The sequence below is a fragment of the Diabrotica undecimpunctata genome, chromosome 8, assembly GCF_040954645.1.
Source record: "Diabrotica undecimpunctata isolate CICGRU chromosome 8, icDiaUnde3, whole genome shotgun sequence".
In the NCBI taxonomy this organism is placed as follows: Eukaryota; Metazoa; Arthropoda; class Insecta; order Coleoptera; family Chrysomelidae; genus Diabrotica; species Diabrotica undecimpunctata.
In genome coordinates, this window is record NC_092810.1 from 126,534,027 (window position 1) to 126,557,313 (window position 23,287).

A 23,287-nucleotide genomic window follows, 5' to 3' on the forward strand; every position below is an offset into this window, starting at 1 on the left:
AATAATTGTGATTTGAGGACACGGACACAATGTATGTCTGGTCGTGAAAGTTATCTGTGCAGATTTCTTTGTGCAGGCAATAATATTAGAGCCCGATGTACGGCGCTAATTTCTAAAGTTTGCGGTTATGCAGTTGTCTTGGAATTAATTGTTGTCTGTAGCTTGTCTGTACCTGTTTACTAGAAACGTGTAATTAACATGATGGTAGTTGTTACCTGTGATTTATCTCCTCTTGGCTCAACAAAGCTTTTCACTGCTTTACAATCAAAACCACTGGTTGATTCTGACAGATGGATGCAGAAATAAACCCTAATTGTTTATCTCTTGGTAGATGATGACGTTCCGATGATGAAGATTGATCTTCACTATGGATCCAATGAAGCAACAATAAACAACGCAAATACAAACTACAACACAAGAGGTATAACTACAACGCAATTCGATAAGCCTACTTCGACAACGGACATAGCCTGGTGTCATCGAATGCGATAGTCTGTGGACTAGTACGCATTTCGATGCGCATCGCCTCGCCTCGAATTTTCCCATTGGCTCTTGACCTGGAAATCCCTATTTATCGCTCGAACAGCGCATATAAATATTGGCGATTTTCAGGTCAACCAGGTCAGTCCCTCACGGGTTCTCCGAGAGCTTAGTGTTCTCGGACTCTGCTTCCTGCATTTATTTTCCATACTCTGTGGCTGAGAATTGTTTCAACTTAACTTGGTGTTTTTTATTTCGACGAAGAAATTGTAATGTACGAAATATCTTGCCTTTTTCAAGGCAAGACACCGAAGATAAATATTTTCCAAGTCCATAACCCGAAAATGGACTTAAGTAGAGGAGCTCTCGACAGTCTATTCGAAGCCCTCTGCTGAGCACCCGGGGATATCAGAAGGTGGTTAGACCCTTAAGTGTTCCCCCAAGGTGACACTGGTAACATTTCGAGTGAGTGCACCTGCTTGGGTATGCAGTTTTACGAGACCAAGTTTTTCATCTCATTCTGGGATTGTTTGGAGGACTCTAGCAAGTGGCCACTAAAAAAAGATGTATTATTCTCTTTCAGAAGAACTCGATCGTTGACCTAGATGTCTGAAAATGGTTTCATCCATTTTGGTCGGTTCTGCAATCTGTTCAAGTACTCTAGAGTACAGCGCTTCCAGAAACCTTGCTGAATTTGAGTGCAGCGTTGCCACTCATTTAATCTGTTTTTAGGGATGTTCAATATGTTTTTTTCTGGAAAAGCAAAAAAATAAATCCTATCAAAAAATGATCACGAGTTAGAGCTTGATAGTTTGGCTCGTTCGAGATGGCAGATGGGGGTCCCGAGTTAAGAATAGCTTCGATTTGTATGAGTACCGTAGAGAAGGTTTTATAGATAAGGTTTGCATTGCCTACAAGTCATTCGAGATGGTATTTTGTGCGTTTCCTTATTATATTATATCTTGGGCTAAATGGTTGTGAATGCAGTTAGAATTTTCATCCAATAAAAACTTAAGTATATGTGAGAAAAAAAAAAATTGTGTTTCTTAGACATTTTTGATGTGTCTATTTGTCCATCTATCGTGCTTTTTTCGATATCTCTCTCCACTGCATCTGCGTTTTTCTCTTCTTCTCATGAATTCAGATCCAGAATAAAGTGGAAATTTTCCAAAAATAAAGTTTAAATTTATTTATTTTTTCGATTTCTCTTTTTGTTAAGGTAAAAAACTAATAGTACCGACTATACTGAATCATATTGACAGACACATCAGGTTTAATCACTTAGTCTATGTTTAAGTGCCAAAACTTGTATTCGGCCGCGAGCCAAATCTTTCCGTTTTGTTTGTTTTTATTAGTTCTACAGAAAGTACACCCTATTTCCTGCAATATAAAAAAGAAACCCATTTCTTACGGGCAGAATTTTATCAGCAAGTTCAGGTTGGCAATGAAGTTCACCAGATAATCGAATAATGGCTGGTCAGCTGACTAAGTGAACATGCACTCGTAATTTCTGTTAAAATATAACTCTGATTATAAGGATAAGGCGCTGTAGACACGATATACCCGCAAAAGTAGGATATTTATAAATTCGCACCAAAATATAAAATTATGCGAAAGTATTTGTTAACCAATATTGAATTATTAAAAGTATATACGGTGTGTTTATTATTTAAAAAATATTTTTCCCTCTTTTTTTTTGTACAATACTTTACTTTCCCTTGCTAAGAGATTCGTTAGGGTAGGTATCAGATTTATCTTTTAGGACAACCTTAGATATATTCGATATGATTAGCTTGTATTTTTTGACTTTGCTACCTTTAAAATACATTTTTTACACTAACATTATGTATATAATTTGAATCTAACAGTGCAATTATGATTTTCTACGGTGTATCCAAATATAAATTTAAATTAGCCAACGTCTCCGGTCCTTTCTATCCTACTATTATCCATCTCTAAGGTCTTGTCTTTCCATGACCCCATCCATTTCATCCCTCCATGATCTTCGGAGTCTGTTTCTTTTTCTCTTTCCTGCTCTTCTCACATATCCACACCAAATTAAACGTTTTTTCAATGTAGCTTAGTATGTCTTGTTCTACTGGCATTCTTCTCTTATCTTCTCATTTCTAATACGATCCAGACTTCTTACTCTATAGCTTCTTCTCGTGAACTCCATTACTGTAGCTATGGACTTGTTTCTTTTGTTTATTACCCAATTACCTGCTTCATAAGTCAGTACACTACGTACGAAAATTGTTATATACATTCTGTAAATATTGTTCTACACATACTTTGTATTTCTGGTAATCTCTCTATCCAATAGTATCCCGTTTATTCGTTTGATACATGTTTTTACCTGTGCTAATCTGCTAGTTATGTCTTGTTTAGTGGTTCTTTTCTAAGTAGGTACCTATTTGAATTTTTTATTGTCGCTAAATTCCCTACCTTCGTCCTCTTCCAATATTCTCACTGAATCGTGTTCTGTTGTTAAGTATTCGGTCCTTTCTAGGTTTATATTCAGTTCATTTTTTGTGTATTCCTTTTCGGAGCATATATAATAGATCTTCTTCATCTTAAGCCATTATCACTTGATCATCTGAAAAACTTAATGTGTACATGGATTGTTATTCCCATACCTTCCTATTTTCTTTTCCATAGCTTTTATGTATGTTTGAGAATTATGTTAAACAGCGTGGGAGATTTAGAGCATCCATGCTGTAAATTTTCCATGCATGCTGTAAATCCATGCTCAAAAGTCCACGTTTCTACTCAGTACAGAAGCACTGAGTACACAACATTTAAGGAGCCTTATTCATGTTTCTAGGGTGAGATCATGGCTCTTGAACATAGAGCTCATAGTCAAGAATGCACTTTTTGCCTTTCCGATGCGACATTTAATCTCTTGGGTATTGTTTCACGACTCATTGATTATAATAGTTCTCAATTAGTTGTACTGTGAGACACGTTCAATTTGCTCCAGTTATGTTTTTCTTGCTAATAGTCATTAGCTTGGTTTTGATGGTGTTTATATCCAGTCCATATGTTCTACTTGTTTCCGTTATTTTGTTCATTAACTTTTGTCGCCCTTCCATGGTATTGAAAAACACTATTGTATCATCTGCATACCGCAGGTTATTGAGCTTGACTCCATTTATTGAGATGTCTTTATTAATATCTTTTAGAGCCTCTTCAAAAATGTGCTCCGAGTACAGATTGAATATCAGTGGTGAAATTATGCACCCCTGTCTCACTCCCCTTAAGATTTTGACCTGATCTGTAAATTCTCCATCTATTCGCAGTACCGCTGATTGATTCCAATACAGTTAGCTATTATTTTTAAGTATATTATTAGTATTATTTACAGCAAATTCACTATATTGTCCCACTACAGGATCATCTTTACGACTCCCAACTCTACATTCAGGTCACCTATTAGTATTAATTCTTTGCGGTGTCTTATTTTGTCAAGCAACATATTTTTCCCCTATGCCTTCAAGGTTTTCTTCCTCTGTCCTTTGACGATCCAAAATAAAAGTGATTGGGGGGAAAACTATAAGTCTTCGTGGCAGGTTTGCTATTCCTGAAGTAGATTTGTGCTCTACCAGAATCGCAAAGGAGTATCTATCTGCTACCCTTGTTTTTTAATTTTTAAAGGAAATACCATTATAATATAAACTCTGTTACCTAAGTTAATTTATTTTCATACTATTGTACGGTATGTAATATTTTGTAATCTCCTCTGCGCTAGTAACTATAATTACCGAACACTTTGTTGTAAATCAAAAAAACAGCAAAAATTTTGTAAGCGAAACACAGTCCTAGTTTATTCAAAATTAACTTATTACAATTTTTCTCCACCAAATCGTTTGCACTGGCATTTCTCACGTTATAAGATTTACTGAAAAAGCGTTGCCTTGAAAGAAAGAATTAATTACAGGGAAAATCAATGTTTGCCGAAAGCTTCAACTCTATATAATTATATTCTTTTGCAATAGAAAAACCTATCTTTGTGAAGATATAATAGAACCCTTTTACACCTTGTAACTATTTACACAAAATATATTTAGTTCTTAGCTTAATTATTTTAAATTAAATGTTGCAGCTATATAAACGTCAACAAATTTGTTTTATTTTATTGTTTTTAAATATTCGCGGGAATTACATTTTATGAGTTTTAATACATCATTATGGCAATGATTGGATTGGACCTAACTGTAACATTCGAGATCGAGATGTCCAGTTCCAAAAAATTCTTTTATCTGGGGGCATCTAAAATCCAAAATTTATTCTTTCCAAAAATTTGCAGATATTGAAGCAACAAAAATGCGAATTAATGAAGCAAAAATAACTCCGCGTTCTGACTAATCTTAGCCGAGATTTTACTTGATTGGGAGACTGTTTAGTACAAAATGGCGGATTATTTGAACATTTGTTATATTTTATGCTTATAAATTATCATAAATTATTTTTATTCGTTCTTTAAATGATAAAAGTGTACAGTTATGTGTTGTAATTGCGGTCCTAGTATTTTCAAACTTTTGAAAAATCCTTTGAATTATTATATATCCTGGAATTGGTCTATTATAATATCTTACGCTAAATAAAGATCCGACACTGACTTCCTCAACTGATTTTTAACATATTATTTCTTGACTTTTGATGTAAAATATTTAGGGAAACAGGAATTCAACAGTTTAAAATTTCCCATTAAGTTTTCTATGGCCGTTTGACGAGTCACCACCCCATTATATGATGGATAACTTTTGGATAAGTTTTCAGCTTGCAAAATATAGGGTTTTGCAAATGCAGGTTTTCTTGTGTCTAAATGTGCACTTTAGATGATAGTGGAAGATTCGCCTTAGCTAAACCCTGTCACCAAGCCATGTTTATAGCTACTCTGGCCACTCGTCGTTTTTCGTTATAGTGGGCACTAAAAGATAGGTGCGGTGTTAATTTCACTCCCAAATAGCAATAATTATTAACGACTTCCACCATTTCTCCATTTATTGTCCACTCTTCTTTAATAACTTCAACCCTTGTCTAAACACTATAATTTTTAATTTGTCTATGTTGATCTTTAAATTTCATAGACTACAATACTCACCTAATTTATTAACCATAATTTGTAAAACTGCTTGCCAACATCAACATCAATATTTTATTGATAAATCCATTTAAATCAACGCCTCCTCCTAGAAAAACATGTAAGTTATTAAGAAATAGTGCAAACAGCAGCGGACTAAGAATGCAGCCTTGCCTAACCCCCATCTCACAGTTAAACCAACGTGACATACCATATCTCCTCCAAACTGCAGATTGTGTTCCTGTAAAAAGCTACCAACTACGCTTGTCATACAGCGCTTGTCGATCAATCGTATCGAACGCTTTACTGAAGTTCACAAACAAAGCATAAGTTCTCTTATAACCACTTGCTTTTCGTGTTTTAATAATACTTGTCCAATTAAACAGTTGATCTACTGTATAATATCCCTGCTTATAACTTGCCTGGTATTCCAGTAAAATCCCTGACTCTGCCCACTTTTTTATTCTGCTCAAATCAAATTGATATCAATGGCGGCAAGTCTTTTAAGACAATTTTCTTCAATATGTTCAATACAGCGGGCATAAGTGCATTAATTTTGGTCATCCAAATGAGACTATTGCTGGAAGAAAATTTCTTCATGCTATCAATATAACTAATAAGCCACAAATTCAGAAAAGATCAGCCTTTCAGAAAGAAAAATATCGTGTTCTTTTCAGTGGCGGCACCTATTATTAAGTATTGGGGGTGCACATATATATCATATATAAGATATAAAAGTAGATAACACCGTAGGTCTCTGGTAGAGCCCTATTCCCGTAAACAAAAATTGTTTTGAGTGTCGTCAAATTGTAAAAATCAAATGACCTTATTAAAAAAATATAATAAGTAATGTGTTTTTTTAATTTATAATTATAATTTCATTTTAATAAATGAAATTAATTTAAAGCCAGCTTAGCTAGATAGCTTTCAGAAATTATCTTATCGGAACTTAAAAATTCTCCTATGCAGCATCCTATGGAAACAGCATCGTGGTTATTTGGTTGTAAAAAAGTCCAAAATCTTTCAACAGAGGTCCCGTTTTGTCAGGTGTTTTGTAAAGTAAAGTTTTGATAAACTATAACCATTTAAAAAATATTTAAAATGTCACTAATTTCATCACTCACAATGGAAACAAACTTTGAAGCGACAATTTATTTTTTGATGCTTTTTGACGTTTCTTTAAACACGACAACTTGCTGCAAATGGTCTTTAAGAGCTAAATACAATACGACAGACAAATTTATGAGACCTCTAAATATACCAATGTTTAATGAGTTCTTTCTTTCATCATTGCCGCGAAGAGCAAGTTCAAAGGCGCCACAAAATTTGACATAGTTTATAATTTTTTATAACAAATATCTATTATTCTTTATTTTTTCATTATGTTTCTTAATATTTAATCGGTATGTAGGTACTATTTAATTGTTGCCGAATATCTTGTTTACCTAATAGACTAAAACCTATTTTAGCAGATATATGTTCACTTTGGACGTTGATGCTTTTTAATTTTTTCGGATAAATAAACGAAGTCTTTAACGTCGTATTTTGTCCATTCTGATTCCTCATATCCAAATAGTAAACACGGAAAACAGTAAACAGTATTGATAGTAGCACACCCACACAACCAGTCAGTTTTTCATAAATCTCCATTTTAAGTGATTGTTTATAATCCCGACTTTTATTCCATTCCTAATTAAGAGTGTAGGCGCAAAATTTTGGGCCAATGCTTGTTAAATGCATTCATTTTATTCGAATCGTGAGAAAACTAATACGTATTTTAAAAAAATTTAAACGCAGAATGAAAGATTACATTATTACCGAGGGCATGAAGTCCCTGAAAACTTCTATAATGTTTATTTTAGTAAGTTGCAGGGGTGAAAAAGAAAAGAAAACTAAGTGTGATTTTTCATTTCAAATGTCTCATTCAAAAGAAACTTTTTGTTTATTCTAGGGGACTTTCGGCCCTCGGTAATAATGTAATCTTTCATTCTGCGTTTAAATTTTAGATTGTAGACGTAACAATCATAATAGGATCACATTCAATTTGTACACATCAGTCAATCGAAACCGCAGGGCTATCGCGAAGAAGTGGGAAGTGCGGTGGGTGGTAATTGAGACTATACGAATTTATTGCTAAAATATATAGCTAATATATCTAAGTAGCGCTCTGGAGATAGTGTCTCATGTCTCGAACCCGTGAAGTTTCCGGAATAAAAATAATTAATATAAATTATAAATATTACCTATTACGTATAAACTGCTTGAATCTGTGATTTCTGATTTCAGATACTGTATATAATATAGATATTATTTATATAATGATAAATGTTACATTTAAATGTTTGTATGAAAATAATTGTAAAAGGAACCACATTGGTTCTTTTACAAAACTTACTGAAAATAAATCACCCACAAAAATAACCAAAATAGAAGTTGGAAGCTGTGGCGCACCCAGGGGGGGGGGTTTTGGGGGTTAAACCCCCCCCCCCCCAGGGCATATAAAGTAAACAATATATAAAGAATAGTAGAAAAATGTAACGTGTCTTTCACACACAATACAATAAATCCAAGACGCTGATTGAATAATTAAATTACCACTTTAAATATGTAGAACACAATAATTATTGTATAAATACACAATAATTAATAATATTTTTCATTATATTTAGATATAGATACCTAATATTAGGCTTATGAAAAAGTAGATAGAACGAGTCTGTTGTGAGTAGCATGCGCCTACAGGACTGTATCTGCGGCGGAATTGTGGACTATCACTGGTTGTGTTAATCTTCATATGTTAGCAGTAGAAAAGAGACATCTCTATGGGAGAAAAAAGCATTTGACAACAGCTATAAAAAAAGAAGAAAGGAAGGAAAGATGGCAAGAAGAGTAGAACAATAAGGAATATGTCGCTCAGTGGACAAAGATGCTGATCCCGAGCCTAAGGGACTGGGTAGATTGTCTGTTTTAGGGCGTATCTTCATAGGTTCAGAAAGACAGATACAGATAAATGCCTATACTGCGAATATTCCGACATTGTTACTCATACAAGATATGTTACTCATACAAGATAAGATCTAATTACTATTTTAATGGGAATAAGTCGCAATTGAAAGTTAAAATAAGTTTAGTGACGTTTGATCTTTGATCTTTGATCTTGCACTGATAACTTGTTTATACTCCAACATTTAATAGAAAATAGAATAGCGGTTGGTACCGAAGTACATCTAGCCTTCAACGACGTAGAAAAGGCGTATAATACAGTTAATTATATTATAATTACAGTTAAATTATAGGATGTCTGAAGACTTAAATTGTGGCAATCTTAACAACAACTCGACATTAGTCCATACCTTTTAGGAATAATCACAGAAGTATACAGGGATAACACTACTTACCTAAAAATCGGATATAGACTATCAGAGCCAATAAAAGTAACTAAAGAACTAAAATAAGGATGCAGTATGTCACCCTTACTGTTTAATTTATATATTGAGGCAGCCCTCCAAAATTGGAAAAACCACTGCCAAGGAATGGGAATCCCCATAGGAAATGACGTACTGTTCTCCCTGAACTTTGCGGATGACCAAGTCATCCTAGCTCAAGATTCTTATGATCTAGAATTTATGATAAAGCGTCTATAGGGAGAATTTTTAAAATGGGGGTTACAAGTCAGCATGAAGAAAACAGATTATTTACTTAGTTATCAATTCAAAAGCAAGGTTTGAAGTGTTGATAGACAAGGACGTGGAAATCAAACAAGTGGAAAAATTTAAATATTTAGGTCCACTCATTGCTACGAACGGCTTGGAAGAAACCGAAATTAAACACGAATTAATCAGGGACGTAAAATTGTAGGATGTCTGAACTCTTTATGGTGGGATCACATTTCCAAAAGGAACAAAAAAGGAATAGGCAAACCATTTTTGAATCAATTATTTGTTATGGCTCTGAAGTATGGACAATTAATGCAGACCTGAAGAGAAGATTGCTGGCAGTTAAAATGGATTATTTGAGAAGAAGTGCTAGAACATCAAGGCAGGAAAGGAAGACCAACGAATCTATAAGAAATAATATGAATGCTACAGAAACGGTCATTGACAGAATAGAAAAGAGAGGTTCAAAATTGTTTGGACATCTATTGAGAATGCCTGACGAACGTTGGCCCCAAAAACCTCACAACGATATACGGCGAATACGGCGATAGCCGACTTCAAAATGTATTGTATTTACAAGTTGGATTAATGTCAAACATCAATAACCTTATTTTAACCTTCAATTGTGGCTTATTCCCATTAAAATAGTAATTATTTTAAAATGACACAAGAAAATAGCTTCAGAACAATAGGTAAGATCTAGATATGAGAAGGGAGTGTTCCAAAAATGCCTTCAGCCTTACAGTGGCCACCCCACTTTCGGGGTATGGTACGTGCGACCGAGAACAGCGCACAAGTAAGAGAGGGTGGTTTTAGTTGGTAGGCAGGATAATAGATACCTGAATCTTTGGCACTGCTATCTTTAGTACTTTAAATTAAACTAAAACCCAATTTTTAGGGACTCAAAATGGAGGTAGCATAAAAAAATTTCAAAACCCCCCCTAAGACAAATTCTGGGTGCGCCACTGGTTGGAAGGTGTCATTCCTGCTCTAGATCCTAACTCCCGAGATAAAAAACAGGGAATATTGTTCAGAATGCCATGCTTGGATATATAAAGAACACCAATGGAAAGCACACACTGTACGTATAAAATGTAAAACCAAAGAAAATGAAAATAATTATAAATTATTTTTATATTTTTCTGAAAGTTTTTGTTATTTTAACAAGAAGACCAAACATAAAATAGCAGTTTGCCACTTTGTTTATGAATTTATCAATTGTAGGGTTTATAATAATTAAATCCATTAATAACCTGTTTAGTTTTTCTGATTTTTTACTTAAAATTCCTATTTATTTCAATTAAATTGTCACCCGATATTTTTAAAGTGCATTCTTCGTTTGTTAAAACTAACAAAATAAGTAACACAACACGCTATTTTAAATCCTTTTCATTGGCTAGAAATATGTATAGATATCAAAGAGTTTATCATTCAGTTATATGCAAATGATGATCTTAAAAACTTTATATTTCCCGTTCGCAAAAGGAAATTTTAGATATCCTCCTGTGAATAAAAGTTAATGCCAAGTTTTAGGGATATTTATTGTACAGCTAATGACTTCCATGCTACATTAAATAGCAGGAATTAGAATTGCCCGTAGGAATAAATTCTTTAAAACATGCATTGTGGCGATTTTCTAAATATATTTAAAAATAGTCGTATCTTTTAATATTTCCTTAGTCATGTATACAGAGTGTTTCTAAATTAATTTGCTATATTTGTGCGGGAGGTTTGTTATTAACTTTTTAGACAAAAAATTCATACAATAATACGTGATATGTTTTATCGTTACTAAGTTTTATACATGGAGTTTCAAATTGAAATAAAAAAAAAATATTACTATATATTGAAACGCTTATATTTTCTAAAATTTGGTAGACGTGGTGCATTATCTAAATGGCTATGACTCATGCATGACGTCATTATCATTGCCAGAGATTGAAGTTGACATAGCTGCCAAAGTATAAAAAATTCCTGAATCCATTTTAAATCAAATAGGTCACATAATTATTGCCAAAGTGGATTATACAACAAAACAAATTAATATTTAATGTAAATAAATGGAAACAAAACAAGAGTTAAAAAATAATCTTGTTAAAAACAGTTTGAGCCGCTTGTATGCGTCGTATAAAGATGTAAAATAGAATACTTCAACAAAAACAACACTTTTTTCATTAATTATTAACATTAGTCAACAGCGCAACTGTCAAATAAGTGTTACCAATGTATGCCAAAATATCACCTTCGTTCGATTACAGTTACAGTGTGTTCCAAACAAATATTCTTCATAAAAACGCTTTATAATGCATTTATACAAATTAAATGAAACATATTATTGTGTAGTTCTTTAAGTTAACATTAATAGAAATCTTTAAATATTATTTCTACGCGTATATAATAAAATATGTCTAGTGGCTGTAATGCCAGTGTACTCGGCAAAGTGATTCTAAAAAAGAACACACCTATCGCCTAAATATGTCTTGTTGGTATCATGTGACCTCACGGGCTATGACGCGGATGACGTGCAGCGATAAGTAAATTAGATGAAGTATACATCGTGCGTGTACATAAGGAAATGTAATAGAGTACAGTCAAATTTTCGTTTGAAGTTAGCTTATTTTATTGGCAAAAAACTGTGTTATGAGTTTATGTTCGTTAATTTTATTTCAGAGTTTTTATTTTAAAAATGGCTTTAAAAACTTGCGGAAGCAGTGGTGGGGAGGAGCTGGTAACTGTATCTTTGATTCTTGTTTATGCATTTCGACGTTTCTTCTTTAATTTGTGTGTAATTTTTGCGTACATTACGAATATGCACTATTTAAATAATTAAATTGTTAAATAAACCATCTAACTTGTTTAAACAATATTTTTTAGTTTTTTATTTTTTTTTTAGTAATATTTGACGTAATTTTTATTGTATAACATACATATTTAAAATTAATATATACTTCTTTAATAAACTTTGTAAATAATTTATTTATAATAGATTTCCGTTATCCCTATTTATTTAAATTATTGGAAAAATTGAATATACAGTGTGTGATATAATTTGAAAAATATGCGCTTAGAAAATTAATTTTTATTGATTTCTAATACCTATTAATAAATTATAATAAATGACTTGAAAGTAATCCAGTAATTAATACATGACTTAATCTTAAATGTTCGAATTGTAGCCCTCGTTATATTTGACAGTAATCCAAACGTTGTACAAATTCTTGTAGAACCTTGTTTATGCTTTCTTGAGAAATATTGTTTATTTCTTTACGAATTCTTGTTTTTAAGTCTCCAATATTTGCAGGTTTCGTTTTATAAACAACATTCTTTAAATGACCCCACATAAAATAATACAAAGGATTGAGGTCTGGCGACATCGCTGGCCATTCACTATGTCCACGTCTTCCAATCTACCTGATCGGAAAAATTTCGTTTAGGTACCTTCGAAGATCTAAAGTATATGCGGAGGGGCACCATCCTGTTGAAACCATAAACTTTTATCAATACCTTCAAGATTAATTGTACTGGGGAATAAATTAACTAAAGTAGGTACGAGATACCCACTTAAAAACTGAAGGTATGCTGGCCCGTTTAAATTACCTTCGAAATAGTAGAGTCCAATGATTTTATTTCTTACAATGCCAGCCCATACGTTTACCTTTTGCGGGTATTGTGTATGATGTTCCCGCATCCAGTTGGAGTTTTCTTTTGCCCAGTATCTACAATTCTGACGGTTGACCTCGCCATTTAATTTGAATGTAGCCTCATCAGAAAAAATAATATTTTGATCCAAGAGATAGTTTCGGCGGCTGTTATCCATCATTATTTCGCAAAATTGTGTGCATCTTCTTCAAAAACAAGGAGAACATCTAATGTTGTACTTGTTTTTTTTTCAATCTTACTTACTGTTGAGTACGTGATAGGTATTTCTGGATATTTATCATTAAATAAATTACACACTTCCATCTGAGTTCGCGATTTCTCTCCATACCCAATCAGTATTTCAATTCTTTGCTTTACACTCAAATTCATTTCTACTTAAAATTAATTCTAAGCAATATTACAGAACAATCATGAATTAATACAATTATTGTACTACTTAATTGTTATTGAACGTTACTAAAAATAATTATAGTTTACCAAAAACTAGAAGTAGGCTACTTTTTTGCAATTGATAATAAATTATTTGTTTTCTAAGCACATATCTTTCAAATTATATCAATTACACCCGAGTATTATACTTTTTTGAAATCAGCCCATTTTTATCGATCTAAAAATATCCTAAATTACAGGGTGTTACATTTAAAAAAAGAGCCGATGACGTCATCACTGTAATGTGTATCACCTTGTAAAATGTAGAACATTAAATTTAAAAATCGACCTGTTTTAAATTTTTTTAAAAAGGCTTTTCATTTAGGAAATATCGAATTTATTCCATACTTTACGGACACACTGTATAGACTTGACGAACGCCTAAACTTTAACATTCGAAAAAATTGTTTAGTTTTTACCCACAAGCTGCATCTTATTTTAATCGAAAAAATATAATACTACAACATTACAGTAAAAAGTTTACCCAAAGTTTACTTTACGGGAAGCTGTCTAATAAGTTTTTCAATAAATAAAAAAAATCATTCATCAAAATTTCAAAGGGTAGCACCGTCTTCTTAAAGACAAAAATTCGTTTCTCTCAAGGTCAAATTGAACTTTATAACAGGTGATTTGGGTTGTAAAAATGCGGATAGATCGTAATTTTATGCTTATTTAATATAACGTTCGACCCACAATGCAGGTAAGTGGAGTAGTTGGGTATGATTAATGCACTATTCGTTCTGTGAAAAGACATGTTTTAAGAACTACTAGCCATTAGGCAATGTCGGTTTGCTAAATAACACATTTTTGCTAACGAAATTGTACCTTGTAGAACACATCAAGTTGTAGTTTTATTCCGATTCACTACAAAAATAAAATTAAAGCTTATAAATTGGACTTGAACTATTTATAACATTAAAATTACACATTTTATTCGAAGTAGATACCAAAAATAATAAGTGGCATAATTTTAACAGAAGATTATATCAATAGTAAACGTGGAACACAAGAAACACAGTCAGAATGATAAACATTGTACGAATGTTTATAAAAGGTGATCAACTTTTGTGATGAAGTCTGTTATATCTGATAATATATAAAGTTATGTATGCGAGAAGGATGAATGGAAATATAGATGAGAATGAGAGAGAGAGAGAGAGAGAACGATAGTGAAGTGGCAGAGAGCATGGGTGAATGATAGCGGAAAGGCAAGGTGGATGAAGAAGCTTACTCCCGATCTGAGGTCGTGATGGGAATGTAAGTTCAGGAAACTAGACTACTTCCTGACGCAATTTCTGACCGGACATGATAGTTTTGGCATCTTCACAAATAAAATAGGCAAATTTGCCTGTGCACAGCTATAACTGTTTGTGGGGTACTGGTACTGGATGCCCACATTTTTAACTGCCAGAAATGGGCAAATGGGAGAGGAGACTTCATCCATTCGCGAGAGGGCGAATGGGTTTCGGGCTGGATGAAAGAAACATGGTAAACATAATGTTGAGAGAAGAGAAAGAATGGAGAGAAGTACAGTGTCTGATTTCTGGGGTTATGAAGAAGAAGGATCAGGAGTACAGAGAAGGAAATTAAACCAGGGATCTGAAATTTAGCCTTATTATTATTTATTAGTTTATGGCCTTACGGAAATATTTTTTGCTTTACGGTGATAGGTATGATTATTTGTAAGTTTGTAATTTTTCTGTTTAGTTTTTCATTGATGGCAAGACCACTACTCTGGAACGGTGGTTAAGTTTTTAGTCGGAACACGGTTAATCCAGTACTAACTAACGTTAGATCTCTAAAAAGGATTTTTCCCACCGTTGCCTGCCAGAATTCAATGGATACCTTCTTAGGCTCTTACTGGAATCTGGTAATACGGCAATTAAAAAAATATATAAAAATAGAAAGAAACACATGTTGGGTAAGTTTGATTAATGACCAAGCGGGTTGCAACTCTACCCCGAGCAATAAACTTACTATAATTTATAAAAGAGAATAACAAATAATTAGTTATTTTTTACTACATACATAAGAATATGTATTTAACAAATAACTAACAAAAAATAAATAATAAAACAATATTTTGGCATTTATCTATAAGAATTGATGACTGGGTTCACTTCCACCTTACACCATAGACAGAGAAAAGTGACGCAAAGCAGTTCTTGCATCTCTTTATAATTTACCAAGTTTATCGACCACGTGACCTAAATAGTCAATAAGAATGCCACGTGGTCGATAAACCCGGCCCATTAGAAAGAGATGCAGGGACTACTTTGCGTCAGTTTTCTCTGTCGAACTGAGGGAACGCGCTGGTATTGCAATGATCAGTAAATCTTCTATTCTATGTCTATGCATTACACCCTGCTCTGGTTTATGAAGGTTAACAGCAACAAAGTGATTGTGCTCTTCCTCTATCTTTTCTCCTTCGTAAAGATCTAGTGGTGTCATGTAATTTGTTTGACTATTTCTGTCCAATTATCTCTCCCCTGTGCGCGTTGTTTTGTTTCGGAGAATGAGTAACCAGTCATGTTCTTTATTTGGTCCGACTATCCTACTGGAGATCTAGCTCTGGATCTTTTATTCGCTATGTTACCTTCAACTATCATTCGCTCCATGCCTTCTCTTTTTCTAGTTATATGTCCAAAATATCTCAGTATATCTTGGTTTATAGTTGTGATGAGTCTAGTTTTTATGTTGTAATTTTATATCATTGTGAGCGAATATTGTTTAAGTTGAAATTTTAGTGCCTATTTATTGTTTGTGATTTTAAAAATGCCACTTGTTTCAACTGATGCTGCTAGGGCAGTGGCTTTAGTTGATGCTGGTTACAGTCAACGTCATATCGCTGGTATACTCGATGTACCCAGAACTACGGTACAAGATGCCATCAGACGATTTCGGGAGACAGGATCGTACAACCGCAGGCCAGGTTTTGGGCCGAAAACGATGCACTTCAGTTCGAGATGACCGCTTCATTGCCACTAAAGTATTGAGAAATCGCTTTTTCACCGCTCCTGAAGCTCGTAGGTCTGTTCTTGAGGTAAGAAACGTTAATGTGAGTAGACAAACGATTAGAAGAAGACTGTCAGAAATAAACTTGAGGGCTTTTCGTCCAGCTCGCTCACCACAACTGCTCCCACAACATCGTAGAGCTAGACTTCATTTTGCGCGAGAATATGTTAACTGAACTATGACGGAATGGAAGAATATACTGTTCTCAGATGAGAGCAGAATAGCCCTAAAAGGTCCAGATGGACGCCAACGTGTCTATAGGCGTCAAAATGAAAGGTTTGCTGCATGCGCTATAACCGAAACAGTGGCTTACCGAGGAGGGTCAATAATGATTTGGGAAGATATTTCTAACGAAGCGCGTACTGATCTTGTTGTATTCGGTAGAGGCAGTGTGAATGCCCAAGTATACGTGCAAGAATTTTTTTAAGACCATGTCATGCCTTTTGCACCATTCATTGGTGATAACTTCAGACTAATGCATGACAATGCACGTTGCCATACAGCAAGATCTACCCGTGAGTAACTTAATGAGGTCGGGATTCAAGTTCTACCATGGCCAGCACACAGTCCCGATTTAACCCAATTGAGCATATCTGGGACAACCTCAAACGACGGGTAAGAGCGAGAGTACCAGCCCCTGCATCCTTTGAAGAGCTGAAAACAGCTGCGGTAGAGGAGTGGCACAATATCCCCCAATCCAATATCCAGGATATCATGAATGGTTTGCCAAACCGGCTCCAAGAAGTCTTAAGGGCTAGAGGCGACAACACTCAATATTGATACCCAATTTTTTTCAATTAGACTTTGATTTCCAAAATATTGTTAATTTGAATTTTCTTTGAAGATTTTATTCATTGGATTTTTACTGTAAGAAATGACTTTTTGTCAAAAATATTATTTTTTCTCTTCCGCGGAAATAAAAATTGAGAAAAAACATGTCTAGTTGTTAAAGCACTTAAATTTTTGTATTATCCAACATAAGCGACTCAATTTGAAAACAAAATGTTGAGAAAGCACGAGGCTATAGTTACGACTTAATTTCAGTATTCTACAAATATTAGAATATTCCACAGGGTGATGCAAACTTTAAGAAAAAAACACAATGATGAATTTGATTCGTACACCCGGTATACAATGAAAATTTACCTGTTTAGCAACAATATTATTATAAAGATGTTATCAAGGAATAAGGCTATAACATATTAAAAAAATCACTTAAATCGGACAACAGGTTTAGGAGATATAAGAAATCAAAAATTACCAATTTTGGCCCAGAGTGTATATTAAATTTTAATAAATTTGTGAAAGTTAAATTTTTGATGAAAATAAATCTTTTAATACTGTCCAGTAGTAAAGATTAGATTCCAATATTCTTCCGACGAAAAACAACGTCTCAAGCTTCCTGAAAAACTGATCTAATAATAAGAATATCTTAATAGTTCTCTTTTTATTGCTTACCGGCGACGAAAAAATACATCCTGTAAAGTGTATACAATATAAAAGAAGCTCAGGCTTAATTTAGCTTAAGTGGTGGTTCAAGATGTGTCTTTCTTTTATTCTAAAAATATCGGCGTCCTCCAGATTTAGTTTCCGTCGATTGAACTACGGTGTTGACAAATATTAGAATCATACGTATAAACGTATCTCTTACTTCAGGTAAATATTTAAACCCTGGTGAAGTTTTAAATGCGGCTAAAAATTCTGTCGTAGGAGTAATAAAATACAGGTGAATAAACGTGTTTAAACAATATTAATACTGAATTTTAATATAAATTTTAATTATGAGCAAGTTTTTTTAACTCAAACACCAACTGTCTAATGCAATCCTTTTCGATCCTAGGATAAAAATTAACTTCCCTTTTTTGTGGTCATTAATTTGTGGTTATAGATTTTAAGCCGATAAATCCGCGAATGAGCTGCTTAAGGATCAGTGGCAAGTTTTTTAATATTGGCCCTATTAATGTACATACCCCAACAGAGGACAAGGAAGACGAAGAAAAAGACAATTTCTATGATGAATTAGAAAGAACATATGACAATTGTCCCAGAAATGACATTAAAATAGTAATCGGTGATCTGAACGCAAAAATCGGAAGGAAAGAAATATATTTACCGCAAATTGGTAAATATAATCTCCATAATAATACTAATTCGAATGGACACCGAGCAGTCACCTTCGCAGCCTCAAAGAACATGATCGTAGGAAGCACATGTTTTCTACACAAAAAAAAACATATGGAGACTTGGACCTCGCCTAATGGATTAACGAACAACCAAATTGATCATGTGATCATGGATGCTAGACACTTTTCCAACATTATGGATGTCCGCACCTATCGAGGCGTAAATATTGATTCAGATCATTTTCTAGTTGGCACAAGAATTTGGACTAGAATCTCAAATGGGAAGAAGGAGAGAAGTACCAAAACAAGGCGCCTTAATATTGAATTCCTCAAAAACCCGCAAACAGTAGAAAGGTTTCAAAACTATATCAAAACTAAATACATAACTAAAGAGAATCTAACAGTTAGTGAACAATGGGAAATCTGTAAAAATTATATTAAAGATAGATATTATATTAAAGAAGCAAATAACATTCTAGGGCCGCAAAGACCACCATCACGCAATGAGTGGTTCGATGCTGGGTGCGAGGACATTACAAGAAGAAAGAACAATGCATATAAACTGATGCAGCAAAGAAGAACCCGAGAAAAAAAAACAAAAATATAAAGATCTCAGAAGAGAAGAGAATTACATCCATCGGAGAAAAAAACCAACTTATGAAAATAGAATATTGGAAGAACTTGAGGCATTAAAAAAGGAAAATCAAACAAGAAAATTCTATTGTTCTTCTTATGGTGCCGTGCACCTATAGTGAGTTGGCGAATTATCTTAAGGTCAGACGTCTGTCTTTTGCGGCATGCAAAAGTTCGTCAGTGTTAGTTACGCCTGTCCAGTTCTTTATATTTCGCAGCCACGACATTTGTTTGCGACCTACTCCTCTCTTGTCCTCAATCTTTCCTTGGATAATTAGTTGAGGGATTGCGTATTTTTCCCCTCTCAGGATGTGGCCCAGGTATCCAATCTTTCGTGCCTTGATCAAGCTGAGCAATTCTCTCTCAGTATTTGCTCTTCTTAGGACTTCCTCGTTTCTCACCCTATCTGTCCATGGTATGCGGAACATTCTTCGCAAGGTCCACATTTCGAAGGCTTCCAACTTGTTAATGGAAGATATTTTCAACGTCCATGTCTCCATGCCGTATAACAATATGGACCATACATAGCACTTAACCATTCTGTAACAGAGATTGAAGGAAAGATTGCGGTTACAAAGTAGCGGTTTAAATTTAAGAAAAGCTTGTCTTGCTTGTTCGGTACGGCATTTTATTTCTTGTTGAGGATCCCATTGGTCATTCACCATCATTCCCAAGTATTTGAATGTTTTCACTTGCTCGATTGGAGCATTATCTACGTGCAGTTGTACTCTGAAAAATGCGCCCTTTCTTATTGTCATGCATTTTGTTTTTCCAGCATTTATCTTCAGGCCATATGTTTTTCCTGTGGTGTTTATTTTATTTAGTATCAACTGCATATCATGTTCGTTATCTGTGATTTTTGCGGTGTCGTCAGCGTAACGAATGTTATTTATCGGGCACCCGTTGACCTTTATACCACAATCAGTGCCTTCAAGTGCCTCTGCAAAAACATTCTCCACATAGAGGTTGAACAGCATAGGAGACAAAATACACCCCTGTTGCACCCCTCGTAAAATTTCGAATTCCTCTGTGTTTGTTGATTTGTTCAGCCTCACACGTGCCTTTTGATTCCAATAGAGATTCTGGATAACTCTTATATCTTTCTCATCAATATCAGCATTGTGTAGCATTTTTATTATTTCATCGTGTTTTACGGTGTCAAAAGCTTTTTCGTAGTCGAGGAATGTGATGACTATATCTTTTCGTTGGTCCATACAGTTTTGTACCAGGGTATTCAAGCAGAATGATGCTTCGCGCGTCCCGAGTCCCTTCTTGAAACCAAATTGTGTCTCGCCGCTCAGCTCTTCTAGTTTTCTGAACATTCTTGTGTGGAGTATGCGAAGAAATATTTTATGTAAATGACTCATCAAGCTAATCAGTCTGTGGTCCTTGCACCTTGTCGCTCTTTGTGATTTAGGGAACATTATGAAGGTCGAACAAAGCCAATCCGTTGGAATGTGGCCGGTGTCATATATGGCATTGAAGATTGTTACCAGAGTGTCGATGTTGTCATCATCCAACAGTTTTAGGGCTTCCGTAGTAATGCCATCCGGTCCAGGGGCCTTGCCCAGTTTTGCTATTTTTATAGCGTACTCCACCTCGGCGCGAATAATCGGAGGACCGGACAAAGTTTCTGTAGATAGGTTAGTAGTTGGCAGATTCGGTCTGTTGTCTGCAAAGAGGGACGAAGCATAATCTGTCCAGATTTTAGCTAGTTCTTCCTGGGTATGTACGTAGTCGCCTTGATCATTTTTCAGGTTTGTCTCGTGGTGTTTCTTGTATATATTCGAAATTTCTTTAACCTTTTTGTGAAAATTCTATAACAATCTAAATAATGCAAGAAAATAATTTAAACCAAGGATCGGACTATGTAAGGATAAGGAGGGGCATATACTCAATACAAAAGAAGAAGTATTGAAGGTGGGTGGAACACTATAAAGAACTACTTACTATTGAAGTAGAAGATCCAAATCAACCACCCCCAGGAGCGAGCAACAATACACTATTGGAGCCTCCAATCAATTCAAGAAGTACGGGATGCAATAAAACACCCAAAAAATAATAAATCTCCAGGAAGTGATGGTATACCAGCGGAACTCATTAACTGTGGAGGTGCTACTTTGACTAATCATATATATAAAATCATAATGAGAGCCTGGAATGAGGAACAAATTGGAATGTAGAAACTATAGGGGAATAACCCTCCTTAATACAGCATACAAAATATTTTCTAGTATTTTATATGGTCGCCTGAGTGCATATTCAGAGGAGCTTCTTGGCGAATATCAAAGTGGTTTTAGGCCTGGTCGATCAACAACAGACCAGATCTTTGTGCTAAGGCAAATACTGGAAAAAACCAATGAATTCAATATCGACACATACCATCTTTTCGTAAATTTTAAATCAGCCTATGATAGTGTTCTAAGAAATAAATTGTATGAAGCTATGAATGAATTCCACTCCCCGATAAAATGATAAGATTGGTTAAGGCTACAATGCGTAAAGTTGTTTGCAAAGTCGAAATACAGGGCGAACAATCACAGGCATTTAAAACGCATGTTGGGCTGCGACAGGGAGATGCACTGGCGTATCTCCTTTTTAACATAGCTCTGGAAAAGGCGGTCAGGGATGCCCAAGTAGATCACAGAGGAAACATTTTTAATAAATCATCCCAAATTTTGGCATATGCAGATGATGTTGACCTAGTTTTCCGCACAACACGCAAGATAGAAGAAATGTATCCCACTTTGTCAAATGCCTCAAAAACTTCGAGTATTACCAGCCATACTAGGAACGGCTTTTAATTAACGTTTTTGGCTTGCAGTTGTTAACTGCGATATCTTAGGAGGATTTCTTCTAGGACGTCGAAATACTCATCAGGAAGTTCGTTTCCAGTGTTCTGTAGAAATTTTGCTGAAAGGAATAGAACTTTTCTATGGGGAGTTTTGGTGAGTATTTGTCCTTGGTGATGGCAAGGAGTTTTAAGTGTTTGCTTGGCTCGGTTATTTGAGCCAGCTATAGTGCGGAACTGCGGAGGACATATCTCTTGCTAAGGGTTCGGATTATGTCCTTAATCGGTGTTATGTTTGTTATTTGGTGGATTAGTGCTGACGGATAGTCTCAAGCAAAATCTGAGGATTTTCCTTTCGGAGACCATAATAGTGTTAATTTGACAAGCATTTAGTGATGCACAGACGCGTTTTGTAGGTGTGCAATAGTGTTTTATTTGACGTGTTGCCGAGTTTACCAGACCACAAACGCAATATCAAGGTTGTAGGTTTATTTTTTATAAAGTTATTAACATTGATTGAAAATCAAGTATTCTTAGGTTTTTCCAGTTTTCTATGAAACAAATTAGTAAATCAACATTCGTGAATCTTTATTTTAAAACTTTGAACCTGTTTTATTAAATAGTTACCTGAAATTTTGTTTAAAATGCTTTCCTTTTTACTGGTAGACGAAGGCGTTTAAAAGGGTGCATGTTTCGCCTCAAATTGTTCATAATTTAAAAAATCGACAGAACTCACTACAGGACATAAAAGTTTTAGTTACTGAGATCCATAAAACTTAAAAAACTTGTCAGACACCGTGCCGGGTCAAAGTTCTGCCAAACGGACATGCTACGTCTTTACCTCCATTAAATACACACACACTTTAACACGCTTATGTTTTTTGTCGTATTTTTATGTGAGAAAAATGTTCAGACAGACATTGTTTTTAAGTGATTCCCTTTAGTTACGAATAGCAGTCACTTAGTTAAACTTTTTTGTACTTTCAGATATTCGTGAGGTTCTTCTAAACGTTACTGGAATGAAACCGAAACGATGTCGAATAAAATTTCTTAATTTTGGTTTGAAAACATGCGACCGCCAGACAATCGTCAAGTCGCGCCACCAAGAGCTGGAAAACAATTTGAAGACGAACTCCAGCTTCATTATTTGGCTCCTGGTGCTTTCACTGTTTTGCCCCCTGACAATAGAAGAAGGCCTGATCCTCCCCCGGCTCCGGAACAATATAGGTATGAAAAATCTCCAATATTAATTGTCTAAATACTCTTTGCTGTACTATAATGCTTCTCTCTACATGTTTGTGGCTGTTGGCGGATATATATGTACAGGTATATGTTTGTAGATTTATAGCTTTCTATATTTAATTTAAGTTGTATTCTGCGTAAATTAAAATAATACACAAACAATACAGTAGAATAC

General features: G+C 34.6%; 1 protein-coding gene across 1 annotated transcript in view; it reads left to right on the top strand.

Annotated features, from left to right (window-relative positions):
• The window catches only part of stum (mechanosensory transduction mediator stumble), a 189,509-nt gene that overhangs the window by 50,442 nt on the left and 115,780 nt on the right, over positions 1-23,287 (top strand). The window contains exon 2 of the mRNA XM_072540973.1: positions 22,858-23,097. Coding sequence (XP_072397074.1) covers positions 22,940-23,097 — 158 coding nt within the window. The 5' untranslated portion in view covers positions 22,858-22,939. The remainder of the gene's footprint in view (positions 1-22,857; positions 23,098-23,287) is intronic.